We start from the raw sequence: 19,024 nt of genomic DNA, 5'->3' as shown, positions 1-19,024 counted from the left end.
GTAGCGCACTTCCTTATCCAAGTATTAGTGGAACTTCAGATCTAAATTCAAACTTGTTGTTCTATATCTATGTATACCATCTGTTTGTTGTTTTCTAGAATACTACTATTAATATATGTTGGATATTATTACTGCTTTGAGTAGAGAGACTAAGTTCGTTTCAGGTGTAGTTAGTGTTGTAATATAAATCAACTATCATCTACTAACTAGTATTCATACTACTAGTATATTATCATATACGGTGTTAGAAGATGACGCAAATGATGAGATATAGTCATCTAAATTAGTGGAAGCTGAAACGCAAGGATTGATAATGCAATAGGATAAATGAATAACAACATATAAAACGATGATAATAATGTTTATAGAATTATGTAGAATTGCAGATTCCCTTTTATGGATTCCTAAATCCCCGAGGAGAACTTCTAGTATATCTACATACCTAATATTATTGCCTTATAAAAAATGGAATCCCATCAATTACATCAAACTCCACCATTATCTCAGTTTGCGATTACCCTTTTGAGTAATTGCTAATGTTTCATCTACAACAACATAGTCGTTACTACTAACGTGTGTTATATTATTTCAACATCACATATCACAGATATGAATAAGATGACTCCATGGCCAAGTTGGTTAAGGCGTGCGACTGTTAATCGCAAGATCGTGAGTTCAACCCTCACTGGGGTCGATTTTTTTTTTATATAATTAATAATAAGTATTGAAAATAAACCTTCTTGCTATTACGTGGCTGTATGAGGACAACATTTTACTTTTTCAACAAGGATTGAATAAAAGACAAACTAGATACTTAACCTCCTTGTCTATCATAAACTTTTTTTTTGGCGCGTGTTTTATCTTCCTTGTTAAAACCGGGGTATTCAAGCTTCATGTATCATTTTTTATTTAAACAGAGTTCAATAAAATCAGAACAACAAGAGCATTTAAAGTTGCTCATTTGAAGTAATAGAAATAGCAGGAGGGCAAAATTGAAAAGAAAAAAGACGTAAATCAAATCAAAGAATTATTAATGAGTGAATCCAATCTATCTAGTTTTATCAGCACAAATTACTTTAATTTAAGATCAGCGGCTAATTCTTCAAATTCTATTACGAAACCAAGTACAAAGAAGAGTATAAGAAATCAAAAATCGCCAACGAATATAACTAACTGTGCTTTCAAAAAGAGAACCCTCGAAACAGTTGAGGCAACGTTGGAAAAGAATGACAAAGGTTCAACGTATAATCATTACTTAATGAATGGTTCAGTGGCGTCGAGAACCACAACCTCCATAAGTAGATACAGCACTAATGCTTCCCTTCTCGGACCTAGTGTTGACTGTGTTCTCTGTTGTATATACGAAGTTCCAAGAGACATTAGTACACGGATTGGCCTATGTATTATCAACTGTAACACAGCGCAGATGTACCTTTCGGACTTCATGGACTCACAGATTTACATTCGTGTAGTGCATAAGCTCCAAATTTATCAACCGACAGAAATATTGATCCCAAGTAGTTCCTTAACTCCAACAGTATCAAAATTAGCAACAATGATAAAATTTAACGTATCTGAAACGGTTAAAATTGAAGAGGGTTCACGAAAGTGCTTTAATAGCCAAGATGGATTGGCCGCGATTACAAAGTATCTAATAGACGATACGAAAAAGAACTTAAAAATTGAAGAGGTTATAGATAAAACCTTTGCTCTTTGCGCTGCATCTGCGGCAATAAGCTACATGGAAGAAATCATATCTAAAAGTACACGGAACTTGAATGCTTTTCGCAAATTACGTATTCAGTTCGAAGGTACAGAAAATACTATGTTAATTGATTCTAAAACGGTTAGAGGTTTGGAGCTTGTAGAAAATAAACTGGACAAAAACGGTATATCACTATGGAAGTTTTTGGACACGACTTCAACCAAAATGGGACAAAGATCACTTCGGAACAGTATACTCCAGCCGTTAACTGATAAAGAGAGTATTGAGATGAGATTAGAGGCTTTAGAAGAACTGAAAGCTAATAATGATCTTTTACAAAAATTAAGGCTTGAAATGAAATCTTTACCAGATCTTGATAAGCTATTTTCAAGGTTACTATGTATTAATTATTCGGCAATAAAATCGGATCAAAGGATTAATTATGTCTTGTTGCTCAAGGAAACATTACAGAGCGTAAAATCATTGAAATACGCACTTAACAATGAGTCTATACAAAGCCGTTTGATTAGCGAAACAAAAAGAATATTTAACAATGATGCAATTGTAGAAATTGAAAAGTTGATTAATGACTGTATAAATGAAGACTGTGTTTGGGCAACTTCGGCCTTACAATTACTTAACCAACGTTCATATGCTGTAAAAAGCGATTCTAATGGGTTTTTAGATGTTTCTAGGCAAATCTACAAAGAGGTGAAGGAGGAATTTTTTCATGAGGTGGAAGATCTTAGTGCTAAAAACAAAGTCAAGTTGGATCATAATTATGACTCAGCACGAGGCTTTTTTCTAAGAATAAAAAGACATGACTTCACTGATAACATCGCTACACTTCCAGATATATTCATTTCGAAAACAATTAAAAAGAATTATATCGAATGCACAACTCTAAACATAATTAAGAAAAATGCGAGGTTGAAGGAAGTTATGGAGGAGATATTGCTCTTAAGTGAAGAGACAGTTGACAAACTACTCGATAAAATCACAGCCCATATTTCTGACTTATTTATGATCGCAGAAGCAATAGCTATCCTGGATTTGGTTTGTTCATTCGCTTATAATTTGGAAGAGAACAATTATACAATACCGACTTTTACAAACAATTTTCTAATTCAAGATTCAAGACATCCACTACTGGAAAAAGTAATAGAAAATTTTGTTCCTAACACTATATCAAGTACAAAGAATAGTTCCAGCCTACAAATCATAACGGGATGCAATATGAGTGGGAAATCTGTGTATTTAAAACAAGTCGCCCTTATTTCCATAATGGCCCAAATGGGATCTGGCATCTCGGCACGTTATGGATCTTTCCCTATTTTTAAACGTTTACATGCAAGAGTTTGTAATGACAGTATGGAATTGACGTCATCAAATTTTGGTTTTGAAATGAAGGAGATGGCTTACTTTTTGGATGATATCAATGCACAAACTCTATTAATTTTAGACGAACTTGGTCGCGGGTCAAGCATCGCTGATGGATTTTGTGTGTCCCTGGCTGTCACTGAACATCTACTTCGAACTGAGGCAACCGTGTTTCTTTCTACGCACTTCCAGGACATTCCTAAAATTATGTCTAAGAAGCCAGCGGTTTCTCATCTTCATATGGATGCAGTCCTTCTCAATGACAATTCCATTCAAATGAAATATCAGTTGACTAAAAAATCTTCCACGATAGAGAATAGTGGAATAAAGGTAGTAAATAGAATATTTAGCCCTAATATCATTGGAGAAGCGCACAATATACGTTCACTTTTGGAAATCGCTAAAGCGAAGTCTGGAGACAAGAATGCAAATGATGACGTTGATGAAAAGACCATAAACCAAATAAAAAGAATACACAATCTTGTGGCGATATTAAAAGAATGTGCAGGAAATGAAAAAGTGCTGTTGAATTTAGAGAAACTAAGAGAACTAAACGCTGATTTCATCGAAAAGTTTGAAGGATAATTTGGCTTTTGTCGCTCAACTTGAACTAAATTATAAGATCTTTGCGCTCAATAGTCATCAACGTTAACGTGTGCAGAGGACGCAAAAACAGGCATTGGCTATATTCGTGTACTTGCGGTTCCACTCATGAGTAATATAAAATTGTATCCTCGATGCAAATTTCCAAGTTAACATATTGGAAGATGGTCGTTTTTCGCTACGTATTACAAACATAAAAACATGGTATGAGTAGATAGAATACATATTTTAATTACTGCTTGGACCCATTAATTTGAATAAATGATTCTGAAGTGGCCTTAATACTTCTGGTATTCTTTCAGAAACTCCTAAATTTTGTACCTGCAACTCTTGGCGAGACTTTGCTGCGTTCCTAAACGCCATAACAAAGTTAACCACTAATGTAACAAATAAAACGATAGCAACTAAGATTGGTCCAAGGGGGGCATCTAAGTGTTGACCACTTCTTTGTTGGATAATATCAACCCTTTTCATGTAGACAGAATAGGACCATAAAGCACAGAATAGCGTTAGGCCAAAATAAACGTATGCCATGTAGTTAGCCAGAGTGGGGTATTCAGCTTTTTTCACCGAGTTGTAAATTGAGAATGTTAGAACACTCAATAAAGTAGTTACACTTAGCCATCTGTTAAATGTACGTTCATTAGCAAGCCAAACCTTTGCCTCCACGTTTACCGGGCCAGCATTTTTCAATAAATGTAATGGCTTTTTCACGCCAGGTGGCAACTCAATTTCCTCTTCTTCAGAATCTACACCCATTAACTTTGGGTCTCTTCCAGCTAAAATTCTCAAGAAGGTAGCTTTGGGTTTTCTTCTTCTGGTTTTCCTTGATCTTTTCGAGTGAGGTTCTTGCTGAATTTCCTCATCAGATGAGCCGTCAGCTTCCAAATCACCTCGAGAAGTAATACGCTGAGTTTCCTCATGAGATACTAGTTCTGGAACTTGGTGTTGAGGTTCATTGATGCTGGAAAGCCTTCTCATGCCATCAATTTTCTTTTGTATCTCTTTTTGTCTTTGCAATTTTTTTTTTTCCTCCTCATAGGCCTGCTTAGGATCTTGTCTAATGTCTGTTTCCAAGTCCGGTAGCCAGAATGGCAAGATATCTAATTTTTCATCTTCCCCATACAATGATGCCACACCTTGCACGAAGATAGAAAACTTTGGAATTTCTTTAACTAGGTGTGAATTCGTCAAATCGTTCAACCATTGACCATGCTTTTTAGGCAGTTTTACATTGGAAATCATTGAACTAGCTGACACTGAAGAATCCAATGAGCTTTTAACTTTAATTTCCATTACTGAGTAGGGAAACTTGACATATTCACCTTCCCTCAAAAATTTTAAGGGATTTGCAACATTTGTATCAATATCGGTTCTATGCCAGGTATTAGGATCTCTAATTGGACGTTCTCTGTCAAACGAATCTTCTTTGATGAATACAATGTTAGAATCAATCGTTACTCTTATCTTATCATCTCCAGGAATCTGGAAAGCAGTTCTGGTGTAAACAGTTCTGAAAACTGGTTGCAATTCATCCTTGATGATAAAGTTTTGAATATCGGCGAAGTCTTCTTTTAATTTTTCCAAGTCTCTCTCTGAGGTACCGCTTTCTTTTAATTTTTTCAAAGTTTGCTCTTTGAATTTTTTATCACCATCAAAAATAAACCCATTGATGAATTTTTGCTTCAGCTGTAATTTAGTAAGATCAAATTCAGATTTCCCGGTGGCTTCATCTTCAATAAGAGTTTTCTTCTCTAAGAAGATATCCGGCTTATCAGATAATTGACCAGTCCACCTAAATCTTAAAGTTGGTGCTGAATTTAATTTCAATAACTTGTTGTTATATAGTTCGAAGTGTTCATTGTCAAAATATAGGGTGTTGATTAATGGATCGTAGGAGCGTGCTCCCAAGCCATGTTCTGCACTACTACTAGAACTTGAGCTAGCCACAATCTCATCATTATTCAATAAATCTGATTCGAATCTATTGACTAAGTCATCGTTCTCAGAGGGAACATTAGCGTAAACCAAAACAGGAAGATGTCTCAAGATCCTTGTTTTAACTTCCATTAAATTATCACTATGTATCCAAAATTTGAAACTCTTGAAATTCATGTCTATGTCATTACTGGCAATGCTAGAAAACTTAGAAGCACTGGCTAACGATTGAGACACGGTATTGAAGTTACTTCTCAAAATGTTGTACAAGAATGAAATACGATATAATAATGGGGAGTATTCCTCCGAATGGGAAGGCAGTTCCTTTAACCGGACTTCCAATAAGGACCTTACAGATGGATACTTTGGATACAACTTATCATGCTTCTTGACAATCTTAACAAATCCAGTAAAATTCAATCTTTTGAAATTGTCTAGCTCAGTAGACTCGCTCAGCAGCTCTTCCAAGATGCGTTGGAATGCATCAGCGTCTAGGGTCTTAATAGCAGTTTCTGAATCCGTTTGTTTTTCCAAATGGGTCAATCTCTCCATTAGATTGTTATATTTCTTCAGCTGAAAACCGTAAACTTTCTCAAGTTCCTTATCCAATTCTTCCACGAATCTAGACTCATCCGAATCATCCCAGTATGATCTTTTATCGTTGGCTCTATCCTTCACGTTATCTTCCTTCAAATGTTTTTTCAGGCCCTCATAGTCAATATAAGAGCTTTTCCAAGGAGGATAGATCTCGTTGGCCAGCTTTACTCCAAACAGCATATCTAAAGAGAATTGTTATGTGGAAGTGTAGATGCTCTTAGGACTTTTTTTGTAAACGCTTTTTGTCTGTTCAATCTGTTTATGCTGATGAATGCCTCTTTTCCAATAATTCGCTTCCGATAGAAAAGATAAGATGAAGAAAAGCAACCTTTTTGGTGGTGATAATTGAGAGAAAATTACTAGGAAGGAAAGGAGGAAGAAGTAAATGTCAAGATGACTGAGATACTAATTGCTTGATTCCGTATCGTTTTTCTGGAAATGCTATATCGTAATTGCGGACTTATTTTTAAAACACGTGGGTTTTTTAATTGCATGATTATGCAACCATACGGGAACCTTACATAAGCGCAGGTCGTAAAACAATGAATTCAAGAACCAAAACGGTGCTACTGATTGAAATGATTGAACAAACTGGGTATGCTAATCTTGCAAGTAAAATATGCACTAAGAATGAGAAGCTTCAGAGAATTCCGGTTTTTTCAATTCCATCTATCTTAACTTTCAATTAAATTACTTGAAGAAAGAATATCTGTTTAGGAGAAAACGACGCTGAAAGTCTGTTAAAAGATGAGTCTGACATGTGTGATATTTAGATAATATAAAAAGAGAGATCTGATATGAATAATATAGAAATAGTAAAATATGGTATACAGAAAAAAAAACCAAATATTATGTATATATAAAGAAAAAAATAACCTGCGAATATTGAGAAGTAAAGAAGAAAAGAAGAGTTGGATTTTCAGCTACGATTTCTAGTTCCTCAATTTATTCTCAGAGAAGCAAAAATTTTCTTTCAACAGCAATTCGATTTAGAACTGTTTCCACTCCCACTATTGATGCTAATATTGCCTTCTTTACCATTGCCAACACCAACAAGTTTATTACTATCAATTTTTTCTTGAATTAACTTAGCCAAGGTAAAGAAAATTTCGTTGACATTATCGTCATTCTTTGCACTGGACTCGATGAATGGTATACCCAGCTCCTTAGCCAAGGCTTCCCCTTGATCAGCTGTCACCACTCTAGTGTCCATATCGCTCTTGTTACCGACCAGTAGTAGTTGTGCTTCGTCATTCGCGTGCTCATTAACTGTTTTAAACCATTGTTTGATATTGGTAAAGGTTCTCTCGTCTGTTACATCATAAACAAGAATGATACCCATAGCACCACGATAATATGCTGTAGTGATGGTCCGGAAACGTTCTTGACCAGCAGTATCCCAAAGTTGAAGTTTTACCTTCTTACCATTAATATCGACGGTCTTTATCTTGAAATCAATACCAATGGTAGTGATGAATGATGGGTTGAACTTGTCTTCAACAAAACGAACCAATAAACATGATTTCCCAACACCAGAATCACCAATCAATAGGATTTTCATAATAGAATCGTAGCTCTTTCCATTAGCGGAAGAAGCAGAAACGGTTCTCAAACCTGACATTTTTATTTTTATTGTATTTCTATTTTTTTCTGGTGAATGATATGCCTTAGTGAATGCACGGTATATCTACTTTTCCTCCTTTTCTTGTTCTTGCAAAAAAAAAGTTCCTAAGGTATCTTCTTCGAGTCACAGCAGGTTAATGATAGAACACTAAGAAGCAAACTGTAAAGAGTAATCCAACCTTCCGATTTCCCTAAATGTAGAATGTTTTGTTTGATATGTCCTTTTCCTGCCGTTGATCGATCATTCTCAGAGGTGGGAACTTTCCAGTTTTCCTCAAAGTTTGACTATTACCCGGCATGTAGCCGTGATCCATTGCTGCAACAATTACTTAATATACTTTTGAGCACAACATATAAGCAAAGAGCGGGTTGCGTCGGATATTTCAAGTTACTTATGTCTAGATATATGTTCACTACCTGATGAGATATATGAATCAAGCGTAGTAACTCCTCCATAGGACACCTTCCAGGTCTTCCAGTTCTTCCGTATTGAAAGATGCTCTATCGAACTTCCAAGTGTCTGCCCTCACCTTCTTAAACTCACTAATGGTGTTCTTGGCAGCTTGTCCAGTCATACCGCTGGTTCTAGCCCACGAGGATAAGTTACTCAGCTGCTTAGGGATCCACGGCGGTAGGGGAAAAACATATGGAAAGGCTGATATAATAGCTCCCAAACCTAAAACGTGACCATGAATCTTGATATCTGTCTTCGACAGTTTTTGCTTTTCTGTTGAGGTATATTTGTCGGCGTCAAGCCCTTTCGCAAATCTCTCGATCAGACTCAACAATGCCTGTTCTTCTTTCCAGTTATGAACAATATCAGACAGAATAGATGCTGCACGAACTCTCACTTCTACGAATTGTTCGTTGTATAAGTTATTCACGACAAATTCTAGAATTTTATTCTTTTCTTCTTCGGTAAGTTGAAGCAGTTCCGCTGATAAAAAGTGTTGAATAAAAGTCAACTGCAGCTTCGTTTGATTTGACGAGAGGAATACGTTTGATGAACAAACGTAATCAACAATGGCAACAACATGGTTCTTTCTGATCGGCATATATCCCAAGCCAGCATACAATCGAATAGGATCTAAGCTTGCAAGGGCACAAACATCTTTATGTTTCACCAATCCAATAAGAAAGGGTAGCACATAGTCAACTAAGTAAGGGACCAATAGAACCTTATTAGGTCCCCTTGCCATTTCTTTGATCCAATAAAACAATGTGGACGTCCTGTAAAAATACTCAGTCTTAATAAATTCTTGAGGACTGAAGCCGATAACACTATCTGCCAAACCCGTAATAATTTCAAATTGCTTCTTGATATAGGTGTCCACTTTTTCTGGAATCTGTTTTAATGGCAATCCCAATCCGTCTGGATCATTCAACTCTGCTTTTAACAATGTCGCAGGATCCGAAATTGATGGATTACTTTGATTTTGAACTAAAGTGGTCAGTAGTTTAGCGACTGCTTGACGAACTTGATCATATGGGTGATCAAATACCAACTCATCAAACAATCTGCGAACATCCGGCGCTCTAAACTCCATACTCATCAGAATACTTCTTAACATGTAGATTTTGGAGGTCTGATGTGTAGCTGCATCGGAGTCACGGTCAAACATACCATCGGCGTTAATGAAGTGGCTAAAGAAAGTTTTAGATCTTCTCAAATCAACGACGGCAGGCAACCACCATGCCAAGGTGCTCCAAATTTCAAATGCGTCGTGGTTCAATTCGTAATTTAAGCATTTAGCAAGGAATTTCTCTATAAAAACGTCACGCCTCTCTAAATCAATGGCATTCATAAACTTACTCCCGCAAATTAAACCAGCTACTATCTCAACAGACATAATCATCGAAGCCTTGTCGTCCCTGTTATAGTACGACTCACATAACTCAAAGAGATCCGACATGTCTAGTTCACAGAGACCGGATGATATCAAAAGGATAATCAAGGTCAGAAATGATACATTACCACTACTAAAAACGCCCCTCGTCTCATTATCTTGAACCAGATTCATTGTGATATCTTTCAGAAATTCTTTAGATACTAAGTGGCCAGTGCTTTTCAACACTTCTAGTTCGTTGTCATGTAAATTGAGGGTCAAAGGTTTTGACGACATGACATACATAGGTCTGCCCCAACATAACCATCCAACAAAAGCTCTGGAGTCAATAAAATATAGAGGGTGATCAAAGTTATTCATCTCTTTAGTAAAGGTTTTTGGGAAGCTTGCATTGGAAGTATCCAGTATTTCAACAAAAGATGGATTAAACTCATTTTTATAGGCTCTAGTAATGTCATAGCCATAATCAGACAAAGATATTATTTTATTGCAAGTCGACAACAATGACTTTACAACCAAATGTATAATTTCTGGATGTTTTGTAGCAATTTGTGAAGCTATTGAAAAAACCGCCCTTTTGTCAGGTTTACTTTCCAAATTCGATTGCATTTGTGTGACAAAGCGCAAGATAAACATTTTTATCTTCCACCCCATCTCTTTCTCATCATCCAGTTTATCTAACAGTTTATTCTGCAAATCGACTAGCAATGAAAGATAATATTCACGCTTTTTCTTCTTTGCAAGCTTTACTGCTTCAACTTGCATATTGATGGTACCATCAGGAGGTGCTAAAGGTAGAAAAGCTTCATCGGAAATAACACATACACTAGAAGGAATCTTAATTCCAATCACGATGTCAGTTAAAATCTTATCTGCATACATACCAATCTCTAGTTCATTCACATGACAACATTCAATCAGCAGAAATATTAGTCTATCGATGTCCTTATAATCCGTCATAAGCTTCCTGTGAATTTTCTTGATCAATAACACGTTCAAAATAACTTGAGTTTTCATATAATCATGATTCTTAACCGCTTTCTCCAAAAGCGGAATAACTTTATTAATAACTATACCATATGACCCTACTAGTTGCTTCATACAGTGTACTAGAGTGCCTTGGGCTGGTTTATAAATATCAGGATAAAGGGATGTGGCCAAATGTATGATGTCGACCAACAGAAGATTTTCCAACTTAGAGCCTTTTCGATTTGTTGAATGTAAGAGAACCCTACTTTGGTGGAAACCGTTCGCTCTGATCGCAAAATTGGTTCTTGTAAAAGGCTCATTTATATGCGAAAGCGATTGGACGTTTTCTAAGAAGTCAACATCAATGAAGGCATCTGGATCTTCATTGAAGACCGTTTCTTGTCCTAAATCTGTAAACCAAACCTTTAATCCATGTAAAAGAATTTGAAACATGTTGGTGTTGTTTTCAAAGTTTGTACATAGGAAGACATAAAGTTTGTGGAAGAAACGGCCAATACGTGACCTTACTTTATGGACTTGTAGGTATTGTGGATTTTGTAACTTCTCCTCAGTGGTGTTTCCGAAGTAATAATTACAGCTGTAAATATCTAAATCTCTGAAGGCAAGGTCTGAACTCATAGATGAGTTATCAGTGCCACGGGCTCCTATAATAGGAGTATTCACACCGGAGGGCATTTCTGATGCCATTTGATCGTCAACAATTAATTCGTCTGGGTACTCATCTCTCAATTGCACGACATCAGAAATACCTGTATTCAGCCCTGCTTCAATATCCTTACTTTCAATGTAGTCTTCATCGTCCTTACCAGAACGAATTTGTTCAATGTCAATATCCAGTTCTTGAGGATCACAATTGTTTTCACGAATATTTTTCAACAAAATCAACTTTTCTCTGTACGACAGGTTTGATTGTGTTCTATACTTGTTGAAATCTGGATCAAACAATAAACTTGACCCAGAGAGCGTGTGTGTCATAACTAGAACGTACTTCTGTATCATATCGGCGTACTCGGAATCATTTCGTGGGGCTTTCATCAGCTCTTCTACTTTGTTGATACAGTATTCTGTAAGACTTTCTAGAATACTTATGGATAAGGTTATCTCATCACTAGAAGGAACATGCCATTCAAAGTTTAAATGCTGTTTGTCAAATCTTCTAGAATCGAACTGCAGTCCGCCCCATCTATCCTCTTCAGGAATTTTAGAGTCTTCTGGGAACAAACGACAGTCAGTTATTTCAGTAGTACAAAGAGTTGCCAAGGCACTGTGAATAACAATAGATGTAATAACATCCAGTGGCGGGTTAGTTATGTTGTCGTATAGATATTCCATAAATGTTATCAATTCATCGCTGTACTCCAATAAGGACTCATGACACTGTCTTAAAACGTCGTTCAGTGCAGTCAGATACAAAACTAATTTAACATCCCTCTGTTGAATTTCAGAAGTACTTCTCACAGACCCAGCACCTCTTTTAATCTGTTCTTTGACATGGAATAAAAGAGTTCTGACCAAATCTTTACTTAAAGAATTATTTCTTCTTACTAAAGCCGCTAATGGGATGGTAACTAATTCGTAGTTCGGATCCTTCTCCTTGAAGGAATCATTGCTCCAAAAGTTTCTCTGTAACAAAGCAGCAAAGTAATTGAATATATCATCGTCCATAGACTCTTGTATAATCATAGTGGTTTGGTTTATTTTGGTGACCAAAGAGTCCTCTAAGTCTACATCAATTAACTGAAAAATCTTTTCTACATATACTTTCAGAACACTTTCAAAAATTGTGGTGGAAGCTTTGAAAGCGTTATTTAGCAGTTCTTTGTCAATCTCGAAGGTACTTGAACTTTCACCGCTTTTAATATGATAGAAATGTTGTTGGACTAAAGGAAGAGTATCAGATTCAAACGATAAATAATCATCCTCTCGGGTGAGTTTCGTTATAGGTATGAAAGCGGCAATGGATACAATACCATTGATTAAGTTGCTTGTTAGATTGCTATCATTCATGTCAAGTTTGGAGACCAACATTGAAAGAATATTTGTTATATGCACGCGATATAGCCTATCCATCACAATAAATCGGATTATCCTTGTGAATTGTTTCAAAGAGGAGATGATCCTGTGTCTTGAATTGATAAATTGGTCAGCCAGCGTATCATATAAATCTATCAGTATTTTGTCATAAATTAAATACGCATTTGAGGGATTCAGTTCTAAAAGATACGCGAAACAAGAGATATAATAATTTGCGATATCAGAATTCTTATTCTGTGAACCCAGACTGACAATATTCAAGAATATTTCGACTATCTCTTCGTGACATGAAGATGTTAAACATATACCATTTGAAACACCATTGACATGTAATTTTTCCTCGTATTTTACTCTTCCATGGTAAGATTTGATGAAGGCATGGACAAATTTAGCATTTGGCTTAGTCCAGAACCCATTATTGGAGGGGTGAATGAAAGTCTCGATGGCTTTGGTTAAACTAAGTAACTTCTCAAAAAAATCTTTCTTGTTAGAACCGTTTATAGCATAAACAAATGGCTTTACCGTGCGGGAGTATGAATGTATTTGACCGTCTGTTCTAAGATGGCCTTGTAGCCTATTGAACATAAAAGTCATTTGATTTTCTGTGAAAATTCCAAATTTTCCAAACATCACTTCAACTGTATTTTCCCCACCATTACTGTTTAAAATCTTATTATGAACGTCCTTGGAAATTGACCCGACAAAATCGTACATGTGAGTATCGATGGCCACATTGGCACTGACTGAACTCCAGATGCTGTAACAAAAGGGGAAGTAATCAATAATCTTAGAATGGATATGATAATGATAGGGAACGATGGATGTAATAATAGGCATAATGGCCATCATCGTAGATGGTGCAAGACTAGACAACAGGAAATTCATGGTATCAATTAATAAATTCTCCTTTGACTTATCAAAGAATGGTTTAGCATTGTGTGCGTGCTTCAATAACAATCTAAATAATTGCAAATCTTCCTTTGATGATAGTTCATAACGGGCATAGTCAGGATCTGGATAAGGTAAAAATTCACACAGGAAATTCAGCATAATTTGATGGTCTAGCAAGAGACCTTCTTTTTGCAACAATTCGGTAAAATTTGTCCTATCATCATCAATACTCACTAGACTTTCAAACATATCAACGTGCATTTGCCTATACACCTTCTGTCCCTGGACAAGAGACAAATAATAATAAACCGTGGCAAGAGATTTTCTTAAAGTCAGTGGGAAATCAAAATGCAGGCAATTCTTGAGCTCATTAGTCCAATGGTTTACGTTTACAATGGTTGCCGATTTAGCAGTAATCTTGCCCGTCGCATTGAAGTCAGGGCCTGTTAAATCAAAATATTCGTCTAATTCGTCCTCTAGGCCTTCTGCATCGTCATAATCAGCAATGTCGTTTCCAAGCAAGTCATTCTCTGCTGTGTTGTTTGATAATCTGAACAGATCAGTTTGAAGAGCTAGATCATCCACCTCCTTTTTCAAATCAGCCAGATCTTTACTGGAAATAGAAATCAAGCCTTGAATATCTAATGAGCTAATGGCAATATAAAGATTGACCAATACATGGCACAAATACTTCGCTTGATCTTCATGACTTTCCGTCTTATATGGTAAATACTCTTCAATAGGAAATTCAGGTCTTACTGATCTGCTGAACCACCGAGAGCTTGGATCGTATATATTCTTCATATGTTGCGCCCTGTCGCTGACATAATCTAGCGTATAATGCTGCAATCTCTCATTCAAAAGGGACGTAGAATCCATACCATTGAATAGTTTTTGGTCTTGTAGCGTTGGAGTAGCAGATCTTGCTCTTAATGGAGAATCAGGTCTTCTGTCTGAGCTAAACAGTCTAGATCTTTTACGTTTTATCTCACCTTGAGAAGAACTGGGTCTTCCTGGACTTCTCTCAATACGTTTCAATTGGGATAAGGTCTTGTTGGTAACGGGAATAGGAGACTTGATATCATCGTCATTGTTGGCAGTCATTGGCGGTAACAAATCGAAAAAATAATGTGCAAAGCTAGCTACCAAAAGTGAAAAGTATATGTGTGCAAATAAGCTGTAAAATTCAAATATCCTTTACGTGGTGCTTACTACGATCCAATGGGGTGCTTTACGATCTCAGTCCAATTATAGATATACTCAGTGTATGTTTCATCACTGGTGAGAGATGAGAAAGAACTTAAAAAATTCTTTTCTAAGGGATACCTCGGGCGCCACCCATCGCGATCGGGTCACCCAGGAAAAAAGGACGTTATTGATGTTATTGTTACTATGATTTTACACTAGCTAGTTGACCTATATAGAAATTGTTAGTTATTTTGTGTTTTGTAGCTGTGATTTCGCTCCATCACATCAAATCATTCTGCATAATTGCTCAAGTCCAAAGTTATGATTTTAGAGGAATTTTCTTGTTGCTGCCTGTAAACACCTACGAGAGCATCAGATTTTTCAAACATGGTGTTCTTCAATGAAATGACAATGAACTGGAGGTCGGGATTACGGTGTCTTCTTATGTAGGCAGCGATTCTCTGGACATTAGTAATGTCTAATGCGGCATCTACTTCATCCAGCACAAAGAAGGGACTAGGCTGGTATGAATTAATAGCAAATAGTAAAGCCAAGGCAGCCACAGTTTTTTCACCACCCGAAAGATATTCCATATCCTTGAATCTTTTCAGAGGTGGGGTGGCATGATATTTGATTCCTGCATTGAACGGCTCATCTTCGTCCTCTATGGTCAGAGACGCATTACCGCCAGCCAATTCTACATTAGAATTGGGGTTTTTAGTCAGTTCTCTATAGATTGCGTCCAGATGATCGCTCACGTAATCAAATGTCTTTTCGAACAATTCTTTCCTTTTTCTCTTGATTTTGAGAAATTGGTTTAGGATTTTTTTTTCTTCGGTCTTCAACTGTTCTGTTTCGTTATTTATCACTTCAAATCTTCCTTCTGCTTCATCATATCTCTCTACAGCTCTTGCATTTGGTTGCAACTCATTCAATATTTCTTCTATTTCACGGATTTTTTGCTCGAGCTCTCTCTTTGCTGAATCACTATTGTTTTCTTTGTATTTTTTTGGGAGTCCTTTGTAGTCTACAACAATACTGTTGGAAATTGTAATCGCGTCAGAATCTCTGGAAGATATAGGGAAATCGTCTAATGTTGTTTGCGATAGTATAGGTAAATTTATGTTTGAGATCTTACAATTTTTCAATGCTGTTACTTTTTCCAAGTCATTCTTTTCAACATCTTCTTTTATGCCGTCTCTTTCCCTTTTCAAAACTTGCAAGTTGCTATTCATGTCTTCCAAAATATCTTCACTGGAATTTAAATCACTCTGTTTTGTTACAAGTTTCTTCTCCAACTCAACTAAATGGTTTTTATTTTCTTCCAATTTGGACCCTATTGATTCTATTTTCATTTCTATTGCATGTTCCTGTTCTTCCAAAGAACTCATCTCGACTTGAGCTTTCTCTAGATCTTTCCGTGCCTTTTCATATCTTCTTTGAGTAGTGTTTAACCTGTCTGTTTCAAATTGCAACTTATTCTCAACGGTCAAAATTTGTTTTTGTAGCTGTTGTAATTCTTTAGATTGTTGTCTCATTAATTCACCAGAATGATTTTCATATTCTTTGATAGAAAAGCCAATTTTACTTGTAAATTCCTTGAAGATATCATTCTGTAATATTTCCTTCTCCTTTTCTAGCCCATTCTTTGTATTTTCCAAATCATCTAGTTTTTTCTCCAATTCAGTTATTTTTGGTTGGATTTCCTTTTCTAGCAAATCATTATGGTACTTTATCTCCAAATTATTTTCATCCAAGGAGCGTTTCTGTTGCGTTACTTGGGTTCTTAAACTTGCTATATCGGAATTTAATAGTGAAACACTATTCTCTACTTCCCTTGCTCTGATAGAATTAGAACGTTGACTATTAGAAAGCTCATCGATTTGAACCAGCAGTTTGTCTTTCAAAGACATTAAACTTTGATATTCTTCTTTGTCCCACCTATTATTGGCATCACCCGATATACCACCTGTCATCAACCCAGCTTTGTGAATCAAAGCGCCTTCGATTGTAACCAATTTGGCCCTCACACCCTTATTCCATTTCAAACCTTTGGCAATCTTTAATGAATTACAAATGATGGAGTCGCCGCACACATATTGCATCGCCTTTTCATATTCTGGCTCATAATCAATGGCATTAATTGATAAAATGTATTCTTGTGAATCAGGTAATGATAACGTAGGCAATTCTGTCTCGATTGTGTCAAGCGGTATGAAAGAGGCAGTGCCTGCACGTTGCTTCTTCAAAAATGCAATACATTCTTGAGCTACAGTTAAATTCTCTACAATGACAGAATCAAAGTTCTTACCCAAAATTGTAGACACTGCTAGGCCATACTTTTCTTTTTTTGGGTGACAAAGATCATGAACAAGGCCTTTTACACCGGGAAAGAACCTTTTCAACATTGCTATGTTTTCTCTTAGTTTTCTTTCTTTCATAGTTTCTCTTTGATTAGCACTCAAGTCATCTATCTTAACCAGTGTTTCTCTCAACTTGAAATTCAAGTCATATTCTTGATTGTTAGCAGATTCAATATCAGATTGTAGTTTCTTAAGTTCATGCAAACGTTCAGTATGAACGGCGTTTTTTTCATTTAAAGAAGCTCTCAAATCGTTCAGTTGCGTGTCTAACTTTTCTCCTGTTACGGAAAGTTCTTCTGTTATCCTTCTTTTAGAAATATCGGCTCTTTTATTGAATCTGTCTAACTCTTCCTGGATTTCTTGTTTATCGTTATTGTAAAGGGCAATCTTTTCTTCTAGAATCGACCCATTTTCCGTAAGATATTTTTCATGTAAGCAATTATATGTCTCTAGATCATTTTCATTCAGCTTGAATTTATCATAATTTCTAGCAGATTCTTTGATTTCCTCTTCAAAGGTTTTCTTGGATTTGGTTACTACTTTCAGTTGTGTTTCAAATCTCTCTACGTAAGCCTTCTGTCTTTGAAGGTCTCTCTGTAAACTTTCGATCCTTTTTTCAATATGTAAAACACGTTTCCCTGCCGCCTGTTGAGGCACTTTTATTAGTCGTAAATCCGAAACCAGTTTTTCTTTATCCTTGATAATATAGTTTAGTTTACTTTTCTGCTTAGAAATTACGGCGCTTTCCTTAACAAAAGAAGATTTGGAGCGTTGTAGTGATTTCATTTCGTGATTTATTTTTTCTTTCAAAGACGATATTTCAGAGTTAGATGCTGACAGCTTATCTGTTAGCTCTTCCTTTTGCTGTTCTAAGTGATATAGCTGCCATAGAGCCTGGAATTTCTGCAGCTCACTCTTTTTTTCAACTTGTTTCCTATATTCCTCGTTTTTGTTAATGCCTTCCTTGTATGTTTTCAATTCACCATGGATCCTTCTCCTATTTTTGATAGATTCGGTTGCGGACTTGCTTAATTTTTCAATCTTTTCCTTTAACTCATCATACTCCTTCTTATATTGGATAGAACCTGACACTTCTTCAAACATTCTTGATAATTCTATGGGTGACTGTGCCGCAATTTGCTCAACATCACCTTGGAATACCAAGAAATTTTTGGCTTTGATAAGAATATTCTCGTTCTCAAGAAATATGGAATAATCCTTATAGGAAACGGTTTTTTCATCAATTTTATAACTAGTGTCACCATTCCTGGAAATAATCCTCATTAGCTCTACCATTTTGTTACCCTTTTGATAAAAGGCCTTCACGTATGCGGACTTTGGGTTGGAGGACGCCACATCATCGTCAGAAGTATCATTATAATTGTCATCATTATCATCGTTTAAGACCCCTCTATAGATTAAATCCTTCAATATATTAGATCTTAAGTGATTACTTCGCACACCAAGCACAAAAGAGATGGCATCCATCATGTTTGATTTACCAGAACCGTTAGGACCGATAATACTTGTGAAATTCGACTCGCCAAATCCAACCTTGGTGATTCCTCTATAGGACTTAAAATTACTTAGCTCTAAGCCAACTAAACGTCCCATTGTACCTTTTTTCAACCTAGTTTATATCAACGATCCTTGAATACCTGCTTTAAGTGATTTTATGGAATGTGATATGAGAGTCTTCGATCTTGTAGAACAGAGTTCCATTTACGCGTTATTGATACTTTTTCTCTTTCTCCCATTAACGCGTTTATCGCTGTCAACGATATAATCGAATGGAGGATAATAGTAATAATTAAACTTTAAAATGTAAAAAATTCGTCAAAGGAGCCTCATAATATATTTATAGA

General features: G+C 36.1%; 5 protein-coding genes and 1 non-coding gene across 6 annotated transcripts; 2 read left to right on the top strand and 4 right to left on the bottom strand.

Annotated features, from left to right (window-relative positions):
* Positions 1 to 620: 620 nt before the first annotated feature.
* Positions 621 to 694, top strand: Smki_6.trna2N. Its single transcript has one exon. It is a non-coding gene; the product is annotated as a tRNA-Asn (tRNA).
* Positions 695 to 1,033: 339 nt separating this feature from the next.
* On the top strand, positions 1,034 to 3,670 carry MSH4 (MutS family protein MSH4; the record flags this gene model as incomplete). Its single annotated transcript, XM_056222103.1, has 1 exon — positions 1,034 to 3,670. One exon carries the CDS (start codon positions 1,034 to 1,036, stop codon positions 3,668 to 3,670), a length of 2,637 nt encoding a protein of 878 aa, XP_056081828.1.
* Positions 3,671 to 3,916: 246 nt separating this feature from the next.
* VTC2 (vacuolar transporter chaperone) lies at positions 3,917 to 6,403 on the bottom strand (the record flags this gene model as incomplete). Its single annotated transcript, XM_056222102.1, has 1 exon — positions 3,917 to 6,403. One exon carries the CDS (start codon positions 6,401 to 6,403, stop codon positions 3,917 to 3,919), a length of 2,487 nt encoding a protein of 828 aa, XP_056081827.1.
* Positions 6,404 to 7,196: 793 nt separating this feature from the next.
* On the bottom strand, positions 7,197 to 7,844 carry SEC4 (Rab family GTPase SEC4; the record flags this gene model as incomplete). The annotated part of the gene is made up of 1 exon (XM_056222101.1): positions 7,197 to 7,844. One exon carries the CDS (start codon positions 7,842 to 7,844, stop codon positions 7,197 to 7,199), a length of 648 nt encoding a protein of 215 aa, XP_056081826.1.
* A 436-nt stretch (positions 7,845 to 8,280) lies between these two features.
* Positions 8,281 to 14,712, bottom strand: BLM10 (proteasome activator BLM10; the record flags this gene model as incomplete). Its single annotated transcript, XM_056222100.1, has 1 exon — positions 8,281 to 14,712. One exon carries the CDS (start codon positions 14,710 to 14,712, stop codon positions 8,281 to 8,283), a length of 6,432 nt encoding a protein of 2,143 aa, XP_056081825.1.
* A 374-nt stretch (positions 14,713 to 15,086) lies between these two features.
* SMC1 (cohesin subunit SMC1) lies at positions 15,087 to 18,773 on the bottom strand (the record flags this gene model as incomplete). Its single annotated transcript, XM_056222099.1, has 1 exon — positions 15,087 to 18,773. One exon carries the CDS (start codon positions 18,771 to 18,773, stop codon positions 15,087 to 15,089), a length of 3,687 nt encoding a protein of 1,228 aa, XP_056081824.1.
* Between the last annotated feature and the right edge of the window lie 251 nt (positions 18,774 to 19,024).

The sequence above is a fragment of the Saccharomyces mikatae genome (genome assembly GCF_947241705.1).
Source record: "Saccharomyces mikatae IFO 1815 strain IFO1815 genome assembly, chromosome: 6".
Lineage (NCBI taxonomy): Eukaryota > Fungi > Ascomycota > Saccharomycetes > Saccharomycetales > Saccharomycetaceae > Saccharomyces > Saccharomyces mikatae.
Note: the sequence above shows the minus strand (reverse complement) of the source record. Positions and strands in the feature narration are given on the sequence as shown.